Raw genomic sequence first — 19834 nt, 5'->3', positions numbered from 1 at the left:
CGTACAATCGAAGTTTTTAAGCAGCAATGCTTAGAAACTGACCCTGGTGAAGAGAGAACCAGTAAAATTTGTAGAAGAGGCAATAGGGCCATACTGTCTGTTGTATGAAAAAAAGAAACAGAATGCCCACCAAACTACGTTAGCTCAATTCTTTGTTAAGAAGCAGAATAATAAATTTATATTCTGAATATGTTTTATTGGCTTTCAACTTCATGGTTTTCCTTTAACTAGGCCCTGAGACATACACTAATTCTTTTATAGAAAAAAATTAAGGGTAAAAAAGAAATCTGAGGAATGAATTATAAATTTTACCATAGGTTATTATATTCGATTAGTGCATTTTAGATTAATGTGCCTGTTTTAAAGAACGCATTAGGCGCACTAATCGAGGGATTGCTGTATTAGTAATAGTCATGGGCCAGCTATCTCTGATTGGCTACCGGTGGAAATTGAACTGCCCACTCAGTCTCCAAAAGCTAGATAGGGTTTAAAGGCCTCGCCTACTCCCTATAAAGGAATAAAAAGGAGTTAGCTGATTTATTTTTTATTTTATTTATTTATTTTTCACTGCTTTTGTGTTTCCAAGAATTAGAAACACGAAAATTAATAATAATATAGGAATATATGGAGAACATACTCTAAACAGCAATGGTAAAAAATTGATCGACTTTATAGTATATAATAACCTAAAAATAATGAATTCTTTCTATAAACATAAAGACATACATAAATATACTTGGGCAGCAAGAGGATGGAAATCAATATTAGATTATTTTATCTTAAATGAAAAGACAAAGTTTTCTTTAGATGCTAGAGTTCACAGAGGATATGAAATAAGCAGTGATCACTTTCTTGTTAAAATAAAATTAAGATTATCACCTAAATGGCTACAAGTAACAAGAACAGACAGAAAATTTTAAAACATTTGTTTATAAAACTAGAATATTAAATGACACAAATATACAATGGCTATATGAACAAAAAGAATTAACCAATATTGAAAGTTTATTTTTTAACTTGGTTAGACTATAATAAATTTAGTTTAATCCTTTATCCAAGTGTGAGCAAACTAAGTTTGCGCCTGAAAATATCTTCAGGACTGGGGTAAGGTAGTACAACACTGGGAAACTCATAGCAAAGGTGGACCAAGCTAACATCAATCCTATCTCAGTATCTCCCATAATGCAAAACACATTCCTTGTGGATATGCTAATGTTATGCAATAAGGGAAGGGCCACTACCCAGCCTAGTTTCGACCTTTATTGAGGTCTCTTAAGTGGAAGCCAGGCCCAGAAGAATAACATACATATCCACAAGGAGATGTGTTTTGCATTATGGGAGATATTGAGATAGGAGTGATGTTAGCTTGGTCCACCTTTGCTACCAGTTGCCCGGTGTTGTACTACCTTACCCCAGTCCTGATGATACCAAGACTAGTTTCGACCTTTATTGAGGTCTCTTAAGTGGAAGCCAGGCCCAGAAGAATAACATACATATCCACAAGGAGATGTGTTTTGCATTATGGGAGATATTGAGATAGGAGTGATGTTAGCTTGGTCCACCTTTGCTACCAGTTGCCCGGTGTTGTACTACCTTACCCCAGTCCTGATGATACCAAGACTAGTTTCGACCTTTATTGAGGTCTCTTAAGTGGAAGCCAGGCCCAGAAGAATAACATACATATCCACAAGGAGATGTGTTTTGCATTATGGGAGATATTGAGATAGGAGTGATGTTAGCTTGGTCCACCTTTGCTACCAGTTGCCCGGTGTTGTACTACCTTACCCCAGTCCTGATGATACCAAGACTAGTTTCGACCTTTATTGAGGTCTCTTCAGTGGGAGCCAGGCCCAGAAGCATAACATACATATCCACAAGGATATGTGTTTTGCATTATGGGAGATATTGAGATAGGAGTGATGTTAGCTTGGACCACCTTTGCTATCAGTTGCCTGGTGTTGTACTACCTTACCCCAGTCCTGATGATATTTTCAGGCACAAACTTTGTTTGCTCACATTTGGATAAAGGATTAAACTAAATTTATTATAGTCTAACCAAGTGAAAAATAACCTTTCAACATCTTTCTCTAAATCCAGAGTAATTTAATAAAAAGGGGGCACACCTTTTGGCAACTCCTATAGGTATAGATGACCTCGCCATTGCTTCTGCCTGGTATCTCCACTTCTGGGCCTGGCTCCCACTGAAGAGACCTTAATAAAGGTCGAAACTAGTTGTCCGGTGTTGTACTACCTTACCCCAGTCCTGAAGATATTTTCAGGCGCAAACTTTGTTTGCTCACACTTGGATAAAGGATTAAACTAAATTTATTATAATTAACCAATATCTAGATAAAATAAAACAAAATGGAGAAATAGAAATAGAATGACTTAATATAAAAACGATACTAAATGCAGCAGCAAACGAAAGCTTAGGAAAGACCAAAAAATTCAATAAAAGGAAAAAACTGAAGATAGGGGATGATACAACCAAAGAAATAATCAATGAAAAAAAAAAAAAAAAGCCTATCATAAATGGTTAAGCAGTAAAAGATTAGAAGATTAAAATGGAATATAAAAGAATAAGAGCCACAGCTAAAAGAGAAGTCAGAAAAAGACATAGAATCATGGAACAAATTCGTTTCTAATTTAGAACATGACTTATATAAAATAAGACCCAATGTATATAAAATTTTGAAACACTTAAATGCAGATACCAGAGAAAACATAAAATTAAATACCAAATTGAAATTAGAAGAATTTTTAAATTTTTACACAGAATTGTGGACAGATAAATATTTTAAATACAACTGGCAAACACGTAATGAAAATGAAAAGGAAATAGCTAAAGAAGAATTAGAAATCAACCAAGAAACGGAAAATCACATGGTGAAGATAAGCTAGGTTCAGAACTGTATAATTATGCAGGATCAAGATTCAAAGAAAGACTCATTATTTTTAAATAAAATTTATACAACTGGTAACCCCCAATAGAATGGAAAAAAGAAATTGTGATTCCTATCTTTAAAAAAGGTAACAGAGATGACCCTAAATACTATAGAGGTATAAGCATACTAAATTCCTGTTACAAAATATATAGCAGAATTTTATTTTGGAAGTACAGAAAGGTAAAAAATAGATGAGCTGAAAGAGATAAGACGATCATGTACAGACCTAGACTTTTGCATAAAATTAATAATAGAGAAAAGAAGAGAATACAATTTAGAAATACATATTGCATTTATTGAGTTTGAAAATGTATTTGACAAAGTTAAAAGAAGTATTTTATTTAACATATTAAATGACAGACAAATACCAAATAATATGTATATTCATATGTCAGCTAATCAGCTAACGCCTTTTTATTCCCATATACGGGGAGTAGGCGAGGCCATTTAGCCCTATCTAACTTTTGGAGACCGAGTGGGCAGTTCAATCTCCACTGGTACCAATCAGAGATAGATGGCCCAAGGCTATCACTAATTAAGCGGTACTCAGTGAAGAGAGACGGCTCAAATGTGCCGCCATCTCGTGGTCCCTAACCCTAACACAATATATTTTTAATGTCTGAAATAATGTGGGTTCTACGGTCGATTTTCTTGAGTTTACAGGACTAAAAACCCGAGTTTCCGGGAGGAAAAACCTGCTTGCCCGTGCCAGAGATCGACTAACTCGGGAACCAGTCGAAAAAAGGCTTAGAAAAATTTCCTCTAGTCGCCGACTAGACTCGAAACCAAGTCTTCCTTCGTGCAGCCAAGGCCGTGGTTGGCAAACGCCACATCCACTGAGCTACACAGGCTCTTTCATATGTATATATGAAAATAATCAAATACAAATAAGATTAAACCATGAGCTATCATATACGAGAGAGATAAACCAAAGGGTCTGACAGGGATGTCCCCTCCCAGCAACTCTTTTTAATATTTACCTAAATCAAATAATAATAAAATGGAATAAAAATTTCCATCAAGGTATTAAACTTTCTTCTACTGTGAACTAAAACACTCTCCTTTTTGCCGACGACCAAATAATTACAAATCCTGAAGATAACTTACAGAAAGCTATTTTAGATCTAAATGAGATATCCAAAGATTATGGTATTATAATATCAACAGAAAAATCAAAAACTATGGCCTTTAAAGGACAAGATCCAGCAAGAACCAAAATAGTAATAGATAACAAGATCTTAGAACAGGTGAATTCATTTAACTACCTAGGATGGTATGATCACATATGAAAATGAAAAAGATATAAACGTAAAAATTGCAAAATATTTAAAAATAACAGGTGTAATTAATTCTATATTTAAACCAAACCCAATTCAAAAACAAACCAGACTAAACGTATACAATACATTTATCCCTATCAGTCTTATTGTATGGAAGTGAAATCTGGACAAAAAAATAAGATTAATAACAGCAGAAATGAAGTTTATGAGAAAAACTGCAAAGTATACTCTATTTGATCACAAAAGAAACGAAGAAATTATGAAAGAATTAAACCAAGAATCAGTAATAGAAAAAATTTAAAAATATAAACATAAATGGATGGAACACGTTCAAAGAATGAAAATAGAAAGATTACCAAAACAAGCCTTAAAGTACAAGCCATTAGGAAAAAGAAAACCAGGACGTCCTCTTAAATGATGACTTCTAAGGCCAGAACAGGCCACGCTAGGCCTTGATATGCCTGATAAATCCTTGATATGCATGATGATGATTTTTCACTGCATAATGCAAAAGGCCTGGTCAAAGGGACAAATCCCGGATGACTGTAGTAGAGCTCTCATACTATCCATCTAAAAGAAGGAACATAAAACTAAACATGTGAATTAGAGCTATTTCTTATGAAATATTCCAGATTAAATTCATACAAACATACTTGAGATGAGATGTACTTAAGAAAAATTGTGGAACTGAACTTTCAAGAACATGATGGGTTCAGGCCAAATAGATGTCAGGATCAGATTTTACTTTAAGACAAACCGCTGAGAAATCATGGGAATATAAGGATCTGTATTTAAGATTTGTAATAAGTAAGTAATAAGTGCAAGGAAGTTAATAATGATAGTAATGACAAATCATTTGGTTAGATGTAGAGAAAATGTGAGGATGGCTATCAGAAGATTGAGGAGAGTGAAAGATAACAGTGTTGTAGTAAGAGTAGTTGAGATTAGAAGATGGGGTTGGAATCTAATGCATAATGGTGGAAGACAAGACGCAGGATAAGTTTCATTATTTAGTTATTTTATTTATTTATATCTAGTGTACTTAAATGTTCTGTTTGAAATTGTTTGTACTTTTTCTTATAGTTATACTCCCTAATACTTATTTAGCTTTTATTTTTTGACACTAATTAGTGACACTATTTTAAATAATGGCGGCAACGACAGTTAATGTCGTTGCCGCCATTATTTAAAATAATTACAAATGCATATCGCCAAGTCCGCCCCCCCCCCATTTAAGGACTCCATTTTGAGCGATATCATACAGGATTTTGTAGCATGTGGGACTTGCGGAATGTATGGGTCCCGGCAATTGTATATGTGGCAGGAGAAAGAAGGGGGAAAACATATATGTGCAAAATGCAGGCAAGGAGGAACTTGGTGATTTAGAAATGACCATAACTGACCGCGTTGAGTCAGAGATGGGAGATTCTCCACGTAGAGAGATGACGGGTATGATAGAGGGCAAGAGAAATATGAATAAAATAATAAGAGTGGGGAGTATGGAAAGGTTGAATGATTCTGAAGTTTTAGGAGATAGTCTCAATTGGGAGGATGAATGGCAAACAAGAGTGGCTGACTAACAGAGAGAGAGAGAGATAGGCTGAAAGAGCAGGTGGAATGTCTGGAGAATGAGATGAGAAGTGTGAAAGATGAAATTAAGCAAATGGAAGAGACGAATGCAAGGCAAATCAGGGGAGGAGTGAGAGAGTTATTGGAATGAGAGAAGAGGAGAAAATAGGAACAATAGTAGAGGAGATGGATTGAGAAAGAGTTATGGGAATGGTAGAAGAGAGAATATGAACAATATAAGAGAGGGAATGAGAGGGAGTTATGGGAGTGATAGAAGAGGAGAGAATGGGAACAGTAGAAGAGAGGGAATGAGAGAGTTGTATGAATGATAGAAGAGATGAGAATAGGATAAGTGGAAGAGAGGGAATGAGTGTCAGATATAGGAATGATAGAAGAGGAAAGAATGGAAACAGCAGGGGAGAGGGAATGAGAGAAATGCAAGGGAGCACAGGGACTAGAGATAGAGTGATGTCAGGACGGTAGGTAAGTAGGGGAGCATAGAGAGAGTGAGGGATGCATGTGAGCAATCGAGGAATACGGTGGTAAGAGGTGTAATGTACGAAGACTCAATGATCTGTAGTGTTCAAGATAGGATGCGTGAGGAGTGTTTGCCTGGAAGAACGATAGAAAGTGTGGCTATGGCAATTAAGAGAAGTGAAAGGGTGGATGAGATGATTGTGATGGTAGAAACAAATGACTTGAGTGGTGGTGTAAATAGGGCAGCAGGAGATATGAGATTCTTGCTTGAGGCTGTATGAAAGAAGACACAGAGAGGAAAGATAGTGCGTGCATTGCCTAGGTATGATAATGTCGAGCTGAGCAGAAGATCAGTGAAATTGAATGGCATAATAGCAAGAATGTGTCAGAAGAGAGGATTCGAATATGTGGATGCTTGTTGTGTGTTTGAGAGCAGAGAGGAATTGTATGCGAGAGACCGCTTGCATTTGAATGAGGAAGGACGTAGGCATCTGGAGAGATTGCTAATCTGAATGAGTCAGTGTGTGCCAGTGTGGATGGTAGCAGGGGTTGCCCTTTGTGGAAATGGGTACTTGGGAGAAGTGAGACGATATCAGGTAATGCTGAGCCCAGTGGAGTCTAGAGGGGATAATGCTGGGTATAGAAAAAATGGCATTTTTATGCTTTATACCAATGCCAGGAGTATTCGGAATAAGAGAGAGGAATTAGTGGCACCGATAGCGTCAGCCTGGCCAAAAATTATTGGGATCACTGAGACGTGGTTGACAGAAGAGGATATAATAAAAGGAATAGAAGTCGCTGGGTACAGAATTTTTCGGCAGGATAGGAAGGGAAAACGTGGTGGTGGAGTACTGCTTATGATAAGTGATGACCTATGTCCTCTAACAGTGGAGACTTTGGAAGGCAGTGACACTGATGCTTTAGAAAGCATATGGTGTGAGGTAGAGGTGGTCAAGACAGGATATTTAGTGGGGTGTTGCTACAGACCTAGGAGTACAGAGGGTGGGGACCAGGAGATGTTGAAAAAGTTGAGCGTGGCAAGTGCAAGAAGAACGATTGTTATAGGAGATTTTAACTGCAGCAGTATAGATTGGGGAAAGGAAGATGCATGTAGCAATAAGGGAATGGAATTACTAGAATTCTTGAGGGACAAATGTCTTAGGCAACATATAACAGAGGGAACAAGAGGTTCAAGAGTTTTGGATTTGGTTATAGCATCCGAAGAGCTGATAATAACTGAGATGACATCTCTCCCACCAGTTGGAGAGAGTGAACATATGGTTTTGACTTGAAAAATGAATAGACATGCAGTAGTATCAAAGAGACGGGAACGTATGTGGAATTATAAAGTAGGTGATTATAATAGTCTTAGATGTTAACTTGGGGAAGTTTCGTGGAGGGAGGAATTGGAAGGCCAGGATATCATTAGTGCTTGGGAAATTGTGAAGGAATATTTGTTAGCAGCAATGGTAAGCTGTATTCCACGAGTGAAGAAGAGGACACAATTTGGAGTAAAGATGACAAACAATATTAAACAGGAGCTACATGCGAAAAAGAGGCTATGGAAGAGATATAAGGAGACAGGTGAAGAGAAGATGCCAGAAGAGTGACTAGTATGGTAAGGAAGGCAAAACTGGAATATGAGAAAAGATTGGCCCTTACATCCAAGGAAAATCCTAGGGAATGTTTTAGCTATGTGGCCAGTTAGAGGAGAAATGTCTGTGGAAGAATGACATTGTGGGATAAAAATGGGAATAGAGTGACTGATGCAGAGGACATAGTGGAATTGTTCAATGAACACTTTATTGGAATATTTCATCCTGGAGGAGTCAATTTGAATACTAGACTGATAGAGCAGGTTCGAGGTTTAGAGGTGCAGGAGGAGAGCGTGTTCCACATAATGAGTACTCTGGATGTTATTTCACCATGAGTTTTGAGAGAATGTGCTAAGGAACTGACAGTGTCCTTGACCTGGCTTTTCAATGAAAGTCTGGCTGCAGGAAAGGTGCCCATGGAATGGAATGAAGATAAGATAGTGCCATTGCATAAGGGCGGCAGCAGACTGGAAGTGTCTAATTATGGGCCAGTTTGTGTATCATCAGTAGTTAGTAAGATCTTGGAGAAAGTAGTGAGGGACCATATACAGCATTAGGCAGATGAGGGTAATGTTATCAGTGAGAGTCAACATGGATTTGTGAAGGAGCGCTCTTGTTTTAGCAATATGCTAGCCTTTTATGATAAAGTTACAAGAGCAATAGATGAGGGGAAAGGCATATACTGCCATTTTCCTAGACTTAGCAAAGGCATTTGACAGGGTGCCACATGATAAGCTAATATTCAAGTTGCAACACATGGGTCTCCATGTCAGATTGGTCAACTGGATTTAGGATTGGCTGTCTGATAGGTATCAGAGAGTTGTGTATGGTGAAGCAATATCAAAGAGGCAGAAGGTTACAAGTGGGGTTCCACAGTGCTCAGTACTGGGACCTATATTGTTTAACCTTTATATCAATGACATTGTCAGTGGAATGCAAGAGGATATTCGGTTGTTTGTGGATGATGCGAAGCTGGGAAGGGTTATTAGTATAGTGCAGATGTGGTAGCCCTGCAAGAGGATTTGAATAAGCTACATATATGGGCAAATGAATGGGGGTGTCAGTTTAATGCAGCAAAATGAAAGGTCTTGAGGTTTGGGACACATCGATGGGACGCTGCATACTCTATGGGAGGAGTTAAACTGGAGATAGTAGGAGAGACAAGAGATGGAAGAAAGTACAATATTTGATGATTGATAGAAACCTGAAATTTAGGGGACATATTGCAAAGGTAGTAAAGGTAACACAGAGGATTGCTGCAATAATGAGAAGGACACTAACCTGCAGAGATAAAATGGTTATCATTCCGTTGTATAAGACTCTGATCAGACCACACTTAGACTATTGTTCTCAGATCTGGTCCCCAGGATTTGAAAGATATAAATTAACTGTGTAAAGGGTACAAAGGCGGATAACAAAGATGGTGTCAGGACTGTACAATTAGTTCTGAGGATCGGCTGAGGGAGTGTGGACTGCAGAGTTTGGTGGATAGAAGAAGGGGTGATATGATTGAGACTTTTAAACTGCTGAGAGGTGGTTATAAGGTTGACAATGGGGAGTTCTTTCGCTTGGTAGAACAGCGGGAAGGAGTCATGAGAAGGGGCCATCCCTGGAAGTTACGAAAGTAAACTGTGAGAAAGAGCATGAGGAGTAGTTTCTTTGCATGGAGGGTGGTTGAACCATGGAATGCATTGCCTGATGGAGTAGTGAGAGCGAGAATGGTCAATGCATTTAAGGAGTGGTATGATAGACTTTGTTTCCCAGGAAAGACCTCCCTCGATGAGTCTTGATAGACTTGTGTTTCTTAGAAAGGACCTCCCACGATGAGTCTTTTGACTCCATGGAGGCCTGAATAATAATAATAAATAAATGTTGCCCAGGTATGACAATGACGAGTTGAGGCAGAGAGCAAAGATAATGAATGGTATGTTAACAGAAATGTGCAAAGATAAAGGAGTACAGTTTGTGAATGTGTGGGATGAGCTTGAGAGACAAATGGAACTGTATAAGAATGATAGACTACATTCAAATGCAAATATCATAGACTGCATGGCTTGTGTCAAAACATCTGGAAAGGCTGCTACTGGAAGAAAGTACAATGAATGATGCAAGCAAAGTATTAGCAGAAGTCAGATACATGAGTGGGAGTGTGGACTAGGTGAGACCAAAGTGATTGTAAATAAAGATGAGAATAGTGTGAGAGATGAAAATGTGAGAACAGGAATACAAGTTGGGCAGGGAAATGAAAGGAAAGGACATTGAGTCACAATATAAGTGGAAAAGATTTTGAAAACAGTAGTGAATCATGTATGGGGATAATCAGCAAAGGAATGGGACAGCCTGGGATGCATGAGAGTAATTGAGGCTGGAGAAAATATTATTATTATTATTATTATTATTATTAAACAAGACCTCATGGAGTCAAAGACTCATCTAGGAGGTCCTTTTATCTCACACACATCTCATCATACCGCGTCTTAAACACATTCAAACTCCTTGCAGACACCACGCTCTCAGGCAAGGCATTCCAGTCATTCACAACTCTGCACGAAAAAAACCTGCCTCTCACTGCCCTACTCACACCCTCTTTATACAGTTTCCAGGGATGACCTCTGGTTCTCCCCTAATCTCCCACTATTCTCTGTAGAACTTCTCCACCATTGATCCTATAACAACCCCTTACCAACTTGTAGGTCTCTATCATATCTCCCCTCTTCCTTCTCTCCACTAGACTCTGCAAATTACATCTTTTCAATCTTTCCTCATACTCGACATTCCAGAGGTCAGAAACTACCTTAGTCAGTCGCCTTTGGACCCTTTCCAACATCTCTTCATCCTTCTGAAAACCAGGTGACCAAATCTGGGCACAATAGTCCATGTGTGGCCTAATCAAAGCTTTATACAATGGAACAAGAATCTCCCTACTTCTACACGTCAGTGTCCTCCGCATCATTCCCAGAATTCTTTGTGTTGTCTTCACAATTTTGGCGATGTGTCCCCTAAATTTTAGATCCTTATCCACTTCTTATCCACCCCCAGATCTCTTATTTCCTCTACTTCCAACAATATATTCTCACCAAGCATAAATTCTGCATCCCATCTTTGTTTTCCAAATTTTAAAACCTTACATTTTGCAACATTGAACTCACATCCTCATTTGCTTGCCCAATCACTCAATTTATTCAAGTCTTCTTGCAAGGCCACAACATCTTCACTACTCTTTATGGCTCGTCCTAACTTTGCATCAACTGCAAACAACTGAATATCTCCATCCAAATCTTCGCCAGTATCATTAATATACAAGTTAAATAGTAATGGCCCTAAAACAGATCCCTGAGGCACTCCACTAGTGACTTTCCTTTTCTTGGATATTGCACCCCATACACAACTTGTTGATACCTATCAGATAGCCAGTCTCCAATCCAATGCACTAATCTAATATCCAACCCCATCTGCTCTAGTTTGACTGTCAACTTATCATGAGGTACTCTATCAAAAGCTTTTGCGAATATATGTTGTGAATATATTTTTGCAAATATACATGAGACAAAAATATTGAGATGAGTAAATAGAAGCAGGTGAGAAGTCAAAAATCAGAGGTGGCATGGACAGGACTGGTTATAGACCAAGAAATAAATTGCTATGCTAATTTACAAATGTCAGGAGTATCAAAAATGAGATGCAACTGTTTTGTTAACTGAGTTTATTTGCCCAGCCCAAATAGTTGAAATACATGAATAGCTGAAATAGATGAAAATGATATCCTAACAGGAATAGAAATGAAAAAGTATGTTTTTCGTGAGGATAGGAAGGACAAGAAGGGAGATACACTTAGTTCAGTGCTGTTATAGTCCAGGTAATACTGGGAATAGAGAAGACAAAGTACAGGCAACTTTGCTTAGTGAGCATGAAAAAGGTGATCATTATGGGCTATTGTAATTATGTGATATTGATTGGAAAAGGGATAGCATAAGGGAACAAGGAAAATTAATTTGAGTTCATAAAGGATAATTATCTTAGTCAATATGTAATATAGGACACATGATCGTCGAGAGTAACAGATCTGATCATATCATTGAAGGATGTGGATGGAGTGTCTAATCTTCCACCCCTTGCTGGTAAGAGCAACCATTAGTGATCACCTGGATTGTCATCAGTCATACAGGAACTGTGAACAAAGGATATATGTGGAACTACAGAGCAGGAAATTATGAAAAGCTTAGGAGACAAGTAGAAGCTTTAGCATGGAAAGAAGAGTTAAATGGAAAGGAGACAGATGCTGCTTGGGCACTGATTAACAGTATCAATGTGAGTGTATTCCCAAGATGAAATGGCTTAATAAGGTAGAAGTAAAATAAATGAATGAAGGAATAAAGAACAAAATCCTGTGGAGGCAACAAAAGATGAATGGTGGTAATAATCAATTGCATGAAGAATACAAAGCGCAAGCTAGGAGGATGGCTCAGTTGGTACAGAAAGAGCAAAAGTGTAGCATGGCAATGTTCTAGTGAGTTCTTTCAGTATGTGGCAAGTACAAGAGAGAATGACTATGGCAGATGACAATGGTAGATTGGTAACTGATGTAGAGGATATAGTTTAAATATTCAATGAGCAGTTTATCAGAGTATTCCATCCTAGTGAAGGAGATATCATGAGAAGCTGGAGTTTATAGAGTATGCTGGAGGAGGGATTGATGGTGAGTGAGCAGGAGGTCTATGAGGAATTGGATAAACTTGATGTTAATAAGGCAGTAGGAAGTTGACAATATATCACTGCATGTGGAGAAGGAATGATCTAGGGAATTAACGACCCTTGGTGCACCAGTTTAACATGCATCTTTCAACATGGCAAGTCCTAAAAGAGTGGAAGTGAGAAAAACTGTTCCATTTAACAAGGGGAGGGGGGAAATAAGCATCTACCTTATTCTGGAATTTGTCACCTTGTAGTACATAAACAGATTTGCTAAAACATGACCTCCTCCTTACAAACCCATGCTTACTGTCAGAGAATACTATTTTCAATGCAGTTCTGAATCTTAGTCCTCACCAACCTCCCTAACACCTTAAGAACTTCAGACACACAGATCAGACTCCATGTGTAGTGATATACTGGCAATAGGGATTTGACAATATATCACTGCACGTGGAGAAGGAATGCTTTATGGAATTAACAGCCCTTAGTACACCTGTTTATTATGCATCTTTTAACAGGACAAGTCCTAAAAGAGTGGAAAGTGAAAAAACTGTTCCATTTAACAACGGGGTGGGGTGGAGTGGGAGAATACGACTAAGCTACAAAATATATATCGATCTGTGTCTGGAGTTCTTAAGGTGTTAGAGAGGTTGGTGAGGACTAAGATTCAGAACTGGGTTGATAATAGCATTCTCTATGACAGTCAGCACAGGTTTGTAAAAGGGAGGTAATGTTTAAGCAAATCTATTTAAGTACTATAAGGTGATAAATTCACTGGATAAGGTAGGTGCATATACAGCAGTATAGTTGAATTTTTCAAAGGGTCATGGATGGGACTGGATAAGAGACTAGTAAGTTGGATAGGTTATTGACAGATTATATATGGAAGAGTGGTATCCCAAAAGAGGAAGGCCACTAGCAACGTACCATCTGTCTTGGGACCATTATTATTTAACTCATAGGTTAATGATATTGGGACAGGTTTAACAGTAGATATACAGTTGTTTGCTGATGATGCAAAGTTGGGAAGAATTATGAGGAGCAGAGCAGATTTCGTTGAAGTCTTGCAAGAGGATCTCAACAGACTATGTAAGTGAGCAAATGAGTGGAGCTATCAGTTTAATGTTGCATGCAAAGTAAAAGGTCTTGAAATTTGGTAGACAATGTTGGGATGCAAAGTATACAATTAATGGAGATTTCTTGAAGGAAGAGATGAGAGACCTGGAAGTGATGGTGGACAGAGATGTGAAGTTCCGGGGCTACGTTGCTTAAACTGTAGGAAATCACACCAGATTATCACCTTGACATGCAAAAGCAAAGAGGTTATGGTTCTCTTATATAAAGCCTTGACCAGGCCACATATGGACTACTATGTAGTCCATATGTGATTTGGTAGCCTATTTTTCAAGGAGGATGAGGATATATGTTAAGAGAGGATCCAGAGAAGGTTTACTTCCATTACTGGCCTGTGGAATACGAGGGCAGATTGAGGAATTGCAACTTGCAGAACTTTGTGAACAGAAAAAGGAGAGGGAATATGATTGAGACATAAGTTGGTAAGGGGATTGGTACCTCAAAAGAGTGAAAGAGAGAGAGTGAGGAGCACATTCTTTGCATGGATAATGGCTGTTGAGCAGATATTGCCAGAAAGTGTTGAGTTTATGGCATAGTTAGATGACCACTTTGTAAGTAAGTGTGGTCCTGCAATGAGTTTGATTTCATTGAGATCTGATGTTAATAATAATAAATCTGGAAAAGCCATTTGGCAAAATGCCAAAAGAAAAGCTGTTACTGATTGAGTGGACCTCCCTCGATGAGTCAACCAACTCCATGGATGTCACCAAAATAATATTTGAGCAGCTGTAACTCAAAACTGCTACAATTATACAGTATACATGGGGCATTATGTCGAGCAAAACAGATGTGCTCAGATTTAGTCACTGAGGGATAAGGAGGTGATGGTGCCTCTATATAAGGCATTGATCAGACCACATATGGACTATTATGCTCACATTTAGTCATCTATTTTTCAATGTGATGTGGGAATACTAGAAGGTCCAAAGACAAATGACCAAAGTGATCAGTATTCTGGAGATTTTTTGATTCATTGTGAAGATATTTTACATGGAGAATTGTTAGTGAGTGGAATGCATTGCTGGAGTGCACTGTGAATGCAGATAGTATAAATAACTTTGAAGTGATAGACATGTTGCTGATTGAATGGTCTTTCTACAATGAGTCAACAGACTCCATGGAGGTTACCAAAATAATATTTAAGATTTAACTCAGCAGTTCAAATTGAAGGAGATACAGGAAGGTGGTCTGATGTTAAATCAGGCAGGAGACAAGGGTACATATGATTTTCACTGTTATTCATCATCTACATGGATCACATTATGAAAAGAGGCATTAAACCTGAGATCAAACCTGGAGATGTTAATCTCTGCTCTTTACTTTATGCAGATGAATGTTATGCTCCAAAACAGATTAGTACAAGTCAACAGGATTCCCTAAGTTGAATGTGTGATAAATTTGGTATGAAAATCAGCAATGAAAAGACAAACTTATGAAAATAGCCAGGAAGTTAAACACATCAACTGCATCCTGAATGAAGAACCTATAGAAAAAGTGAACATTTCAGCTATTTAGGCACAATGTTTAGTGAAGATCGTAAACTAAATATGAAAAGAGATAACAGAATTAGAATAGCTGATATGGTAGGAAGTAGACTGAATAAAGTCTGCTTCATACTAGCTATACACAAGACAGTGTTCAAAGCAATTTGAACTTATAGAGCTGGGTTAGAAATAAAAAACTTGATCAAAGATTAAAGACTACACATATGAAAGTTCTAAGAAAGATTAGGAAAGTGAACAGATGGCACCAATGACAATCATTGATAAATCAATGATTTAAGCAACTTCAGGTCTTCAAAGAGTAGGACAGCAAACTCACATGAAATAATGAAAATCACCTACCCCCTAAAGTTACAAGCATCTATGATGCATGTAACTTTAAGGGGAATTAAGCTGAAATGCTAACCATTCTGGTGATAGGATAGAAACATACAACCCAATAAAATGATATTTTAGGATTGCTGTTGGTGGCTTTCCTTTTTGTTTCTGCATAGACATGTCTTCCTGTCCATGATCTTATATTATTATTATTGTTCATGACACCTCCAAGGAGTCCGAAGAATCATCGCGGGAGGACACCTATTGTACAACGTCTCCATATCTTCAAACCATTCCTTCGTTTTTTACCTCTTGATCCTTTTCTCATAATTTTTCCTTCTAAAACTGTTAGTATCTTCTGTCCTGCTGAAACTCAGTACATGTCCTGCCAATCTGGATTTTTCTCTGGATCATTTCCTGTAATAAAGATCTCCGTGTTCTCATTTTCTGTAGGACATCTATATGCGTCGCGTAATCTGTCCATGAGATTTTCAGAGCTCTCCTATAGCACCACATTTCAAAAGTCATTATCTGTTGTCTTACTCTCTTCTTTCACATATGGAAGTGAGATCTTACCCAGATCTCACTTCCATATGTGAAAACTGACCACACTAATGTTCTTGTCATTCTTTTCTTTGTCTCAATACTCACAGAACTTCTGAGCAGATCTATTTTTCCAGAAGGCATCTTTTGCTATAGGTGTTCTTATTTTTAATTCTTTATCTTGCTTTCCATCTGCAGTTAAGTAGGTGCTTAAATATTTGTATTCTGTTGTTCAATTTTCATATTGTTTATGAATATTTCTGGCTCATATCTGTTTTCTTTTGAGATTTTCATAAATTTGGTCTTTTCTGCATTTAGATCTAATTCAAACTCTTCATCTTCTTCAATTCTTCTTCTTCTTCTTGAGACTTTAAATAAGAGTAATATTTTTAAAAAAAGATTACTGTGAACCATCAGAGTAGTTTCATATTTATTTTGTACACAATTGATTACCTATTGTTTACAGTATATGATTTTTTTACAGTTTTTTACAGTTATAATTGTTTACAGTATAATGTATTAATATGGAAACATGACCAAGCTAATGGAATAATCTTTATCCATTAAAGCTTGTTGCTTTCTGTTTATGCATTTTGACAGCTTACAAGATTGGGTTTGGGTTGTTTAGAATTAATACTAAGATAGCCAAGACAATGGGATAAGTGCATTATATAACTATTTCACTTGCTAGGTGTGAGAGAAAAAAAGTTTCTAGGAGGAAACCTTAACATTTGAGACTAACTTAATATCAGTTGAAAAAGCTCTAAAATGGTCCTTGCAGCCTGATGACATTCAAACCTAGGTCACTGAAACTCACCTGCTTCACAGATACTATAGCTTCACAAAGGAAAATTAAGGGCTGGGGGACACGCAATAAGTAATGGCATTTAGATAATTCTTTCACCTACAATCTTTCATTATCAAGTGCAAAAAGTCTACGTAACAGATGTAAATTAAAATTAACAACTAGATTCCAAGCACCTATCTTCATTTCATTTTTTTTTTGAGAACCTCAATGATCTTTCCAGTATACTTCTGCCAGAAGTATTGGCTTTGCTAACTTTAGTATGACAAGAATTTTGAGAGATCTGAATGAGTTTGCTAAATCCTGATATCGTCATCTCTTCATTTTCTTTTTGGATATTATCTCATAATTTCCAACTCTGATAAGCTTTTATCAATAAAGTATCATTTTATAATATCATTTTAAAATATTTTGTGTGTTTTTTTTCATACCTACCATTATCTTGTTTCTTACTGAGAGATGCTTATTTAATCTGGTATTTTATGTTTCCCTCATTATTATTTCATCTTGCTGTTATATTAGGTACATGCTGTAAATTCAAACATATCAATTATATGATTTAGCACACCTACACAGCTTGAATGGGCCATCAGACAGTACAAATGTATACACAAGAAATGAACAAACAAATCTTAATGAAAATGAACTGAAATAATAAAATAAGTTTATCTCAATAATCAAAGAAGTTGCAAATTTCAGAAATATTTGAAACAATCAAATCTTCACATCTGTCCCACAAATGGAAATATAAACAAACTATATATTCACACACAAATTTTTAATTCTAAATTGTTAAGTTTTAGAACGTTTTTTTTTTTTTTTCTTGGTTGTTGTTAGTATAGGATTTCTAACAAGCATGTTTCTTTAGGCAAGCGGTGATAAGCGTTCCCCTTCCCCATTTTCCCACAGCTGTCATTCTGAAGTTATTTTGTGGACCACTTCCAAATACACCATCTATTTGATCTTTGCTAAGCAGTGGCATAATTATGCTTTTTGCTCTACTTTCACAGCCAAGGGATTTCAGTGAGACGCACAACTGCTTTCGTTGAACCATACTTTTTTTTTAGGGGGGTGGGGAGGGAACATTGCATGGGTCCCCGAAGTTGTAGTAACATTACTGTTGTTAAGTAAGCCTTCGTGTTAATTCACCTCTAGTTCTATCGATTAGCTGGAAATGGATACAGCCGCCTAAGGAGCACCCTAACTTTGGGATATGCGAAACAAATACTTTATCTGTCAACAGGCTCAGGTTTTTTTTTTTCTTTTTCCTTCCGAAAGTTAGCAACAAATACTCAAAATGCCAGCCAAATAAGTTACCAGACAGGCCTACTAGATTATTACCTTTTCTTTTCCCATTCACTATCGCCCAATTGAACATTTATTTCTTAGGAGGTGGGAACATTAAGTTTCCCTACGCAATGCGAACATGTTTCGATTTCTCAACTTCAGAACACAACAAAAATACTTAGTCTCCTTTGTATAGAAATAATATATATAACGAGTGGCATATTAAACTACAAGCACAACTTTATTTAAATGTCCTTTTTTTTTTTTTAAACTTATGAAAGTATAATATTCTCTACGGTATTTTAAGTGTCAAAGTACTTACCAAACATACAGCTCTATTGATATTAACAGTCTTGATATAATTTTCTTTAATTCCCAAATCCCGGTGAATTTTCTTTTTTAAATGCATTTCCATATCAATAAAATTTTGGAATGGAAAAACCTGTGGTGACTTCAAATATCTACCAATGAAGAAATCATTCTTATCATTTTTTTTTTTTTTTAAATTTCGGATATAGAACTAATACATGTCCCCTCACCTACAGAAACCACACATAGCCATAAACAGATGATGATAGCTTCTTTACTTCTAAACAATGCAACACATGACTTTTATTATCCCAAACAACCCAAAGATGTCGCTGTTTCTATGATCATCACAGTTGCCGAACGAGTGGTTGTCACTTGATAATCATTTAAACTATTCAGATGAAGTTTGTGCAAGTTCCCTTATTTGGACAGTCAGTAATAATTTCAGTCACTTTGGTTATTATGCGATGTCCTATTAACATTACTCCCTAATTTTAAATATATTTATTTATTTATAAGAAAGATAGTATTTTCTATGTACTTTCAAGGCACCAATCACCATAGTAGTACTTCGACCACATGAGTGATCAAGCGTAAATATGCTATATATGAAAGTTCCGTGAATAATATTTCAAGAGACATTTTTGATGACTCACAAACAAAGGGTCATTGAACATGAACAATCAAGTCTGTTCTCCGGATGGGATAAACAATTATCTTAAATAATCTACTCGTTTCTTTCTTTCTTTTTCTTTTCTTTCTTTCTTCTTTTTTTTTTTTTTCAGAAATAGCACAGTCTAGTCTAATATATAACAGCAATCGTTTCAAATAGAAATTAATTTAACAGTAATTTGAAGACAGCCAGCTAAACGGCTGATTAAAAAAAATAATAAACAATTTAAAAATGCAATGTGTTGTTAAATCTCGTTAAATAACAAAGGGGGACCCAAATAAATAAAGATAATGAAAAAACTGTGTATTTTGAGTATCAAATGTGCTGCATTTATATATATAAAGATGCAGCACATTTGATACTCAAAATACACACAACGCTACGTGTTTCGTCGGAAAGCCGACTAATTCAGGCGTTAAGAAACACAGAAAGCAAATAAAAAACATTGAAAAAACATTGTGTCATTGAAATTCGACTATTACAAACTTCAGTTAACTTTGAACTGGAGCTACAGTCCGTGTTAAAGTTCTATTGTTAGGCATCTGTGCGCGTGTGACTTCAAGAGTGCGCCAATATCTGATAGCAGTGTTGAATGTGTCCGGTAAATTGTAACTAAGGTTACTGTTTATATGATGAGGATCCATAACAATTTCCTTAGACTCGACTATGCGGCGTTCTACGTCTTTGTGGTATACATGAAGGTTT

General features: G+C 36.8%; 1 protein-coding gene across 2 annotated transcripts in view; it reads right to left on the bottom strand.

Moving 5' to 3' along the window:
- The window catches only part of Wdr81 (WD repeat domain 81), a 369840-nt gene extending 351165 nt beyond the window's left edge, over positions 1–18675 (bottom strand). For both annotated transcript variants that reach the window (XM_090398673.1, XM_090398674.1), the window contains exon 1: positions 18470–18675. In XM_090398673.1, the coding sequence (XP_090254799.1) occupies positions 18470–18562 (93 nt within the window). In that variant the 5' untranslated portion in view covers positions 18563–18675. The remainder of the gene's footprint in view (positions 1–18469) is intronic.
- Positions 18676–19834: the final 1159 nt, after the last annotated feature.

This window comes from Typopeltis vanoorti, chromosome 10 (genome assembly GCF_054136105.1).
Source record: "Typopeltis vanoorti isolate ZY-2024b chromosome 10, IOZ_Tvanoo_1.0, whole genome shotgun sequence".
NCBI classification, from domain to species: domain Eukaryota; kingdom Metazoa; phylum Arthropoda; class Arachnida; order Uropygi; family Thelyphonidae; genus Typopeltis; species Typopeltis vanoorti.
Note: the sequence above shows the minus strand (reverse complement) of the source record. Positions and strands in the feature narration are given on the sequence as shown.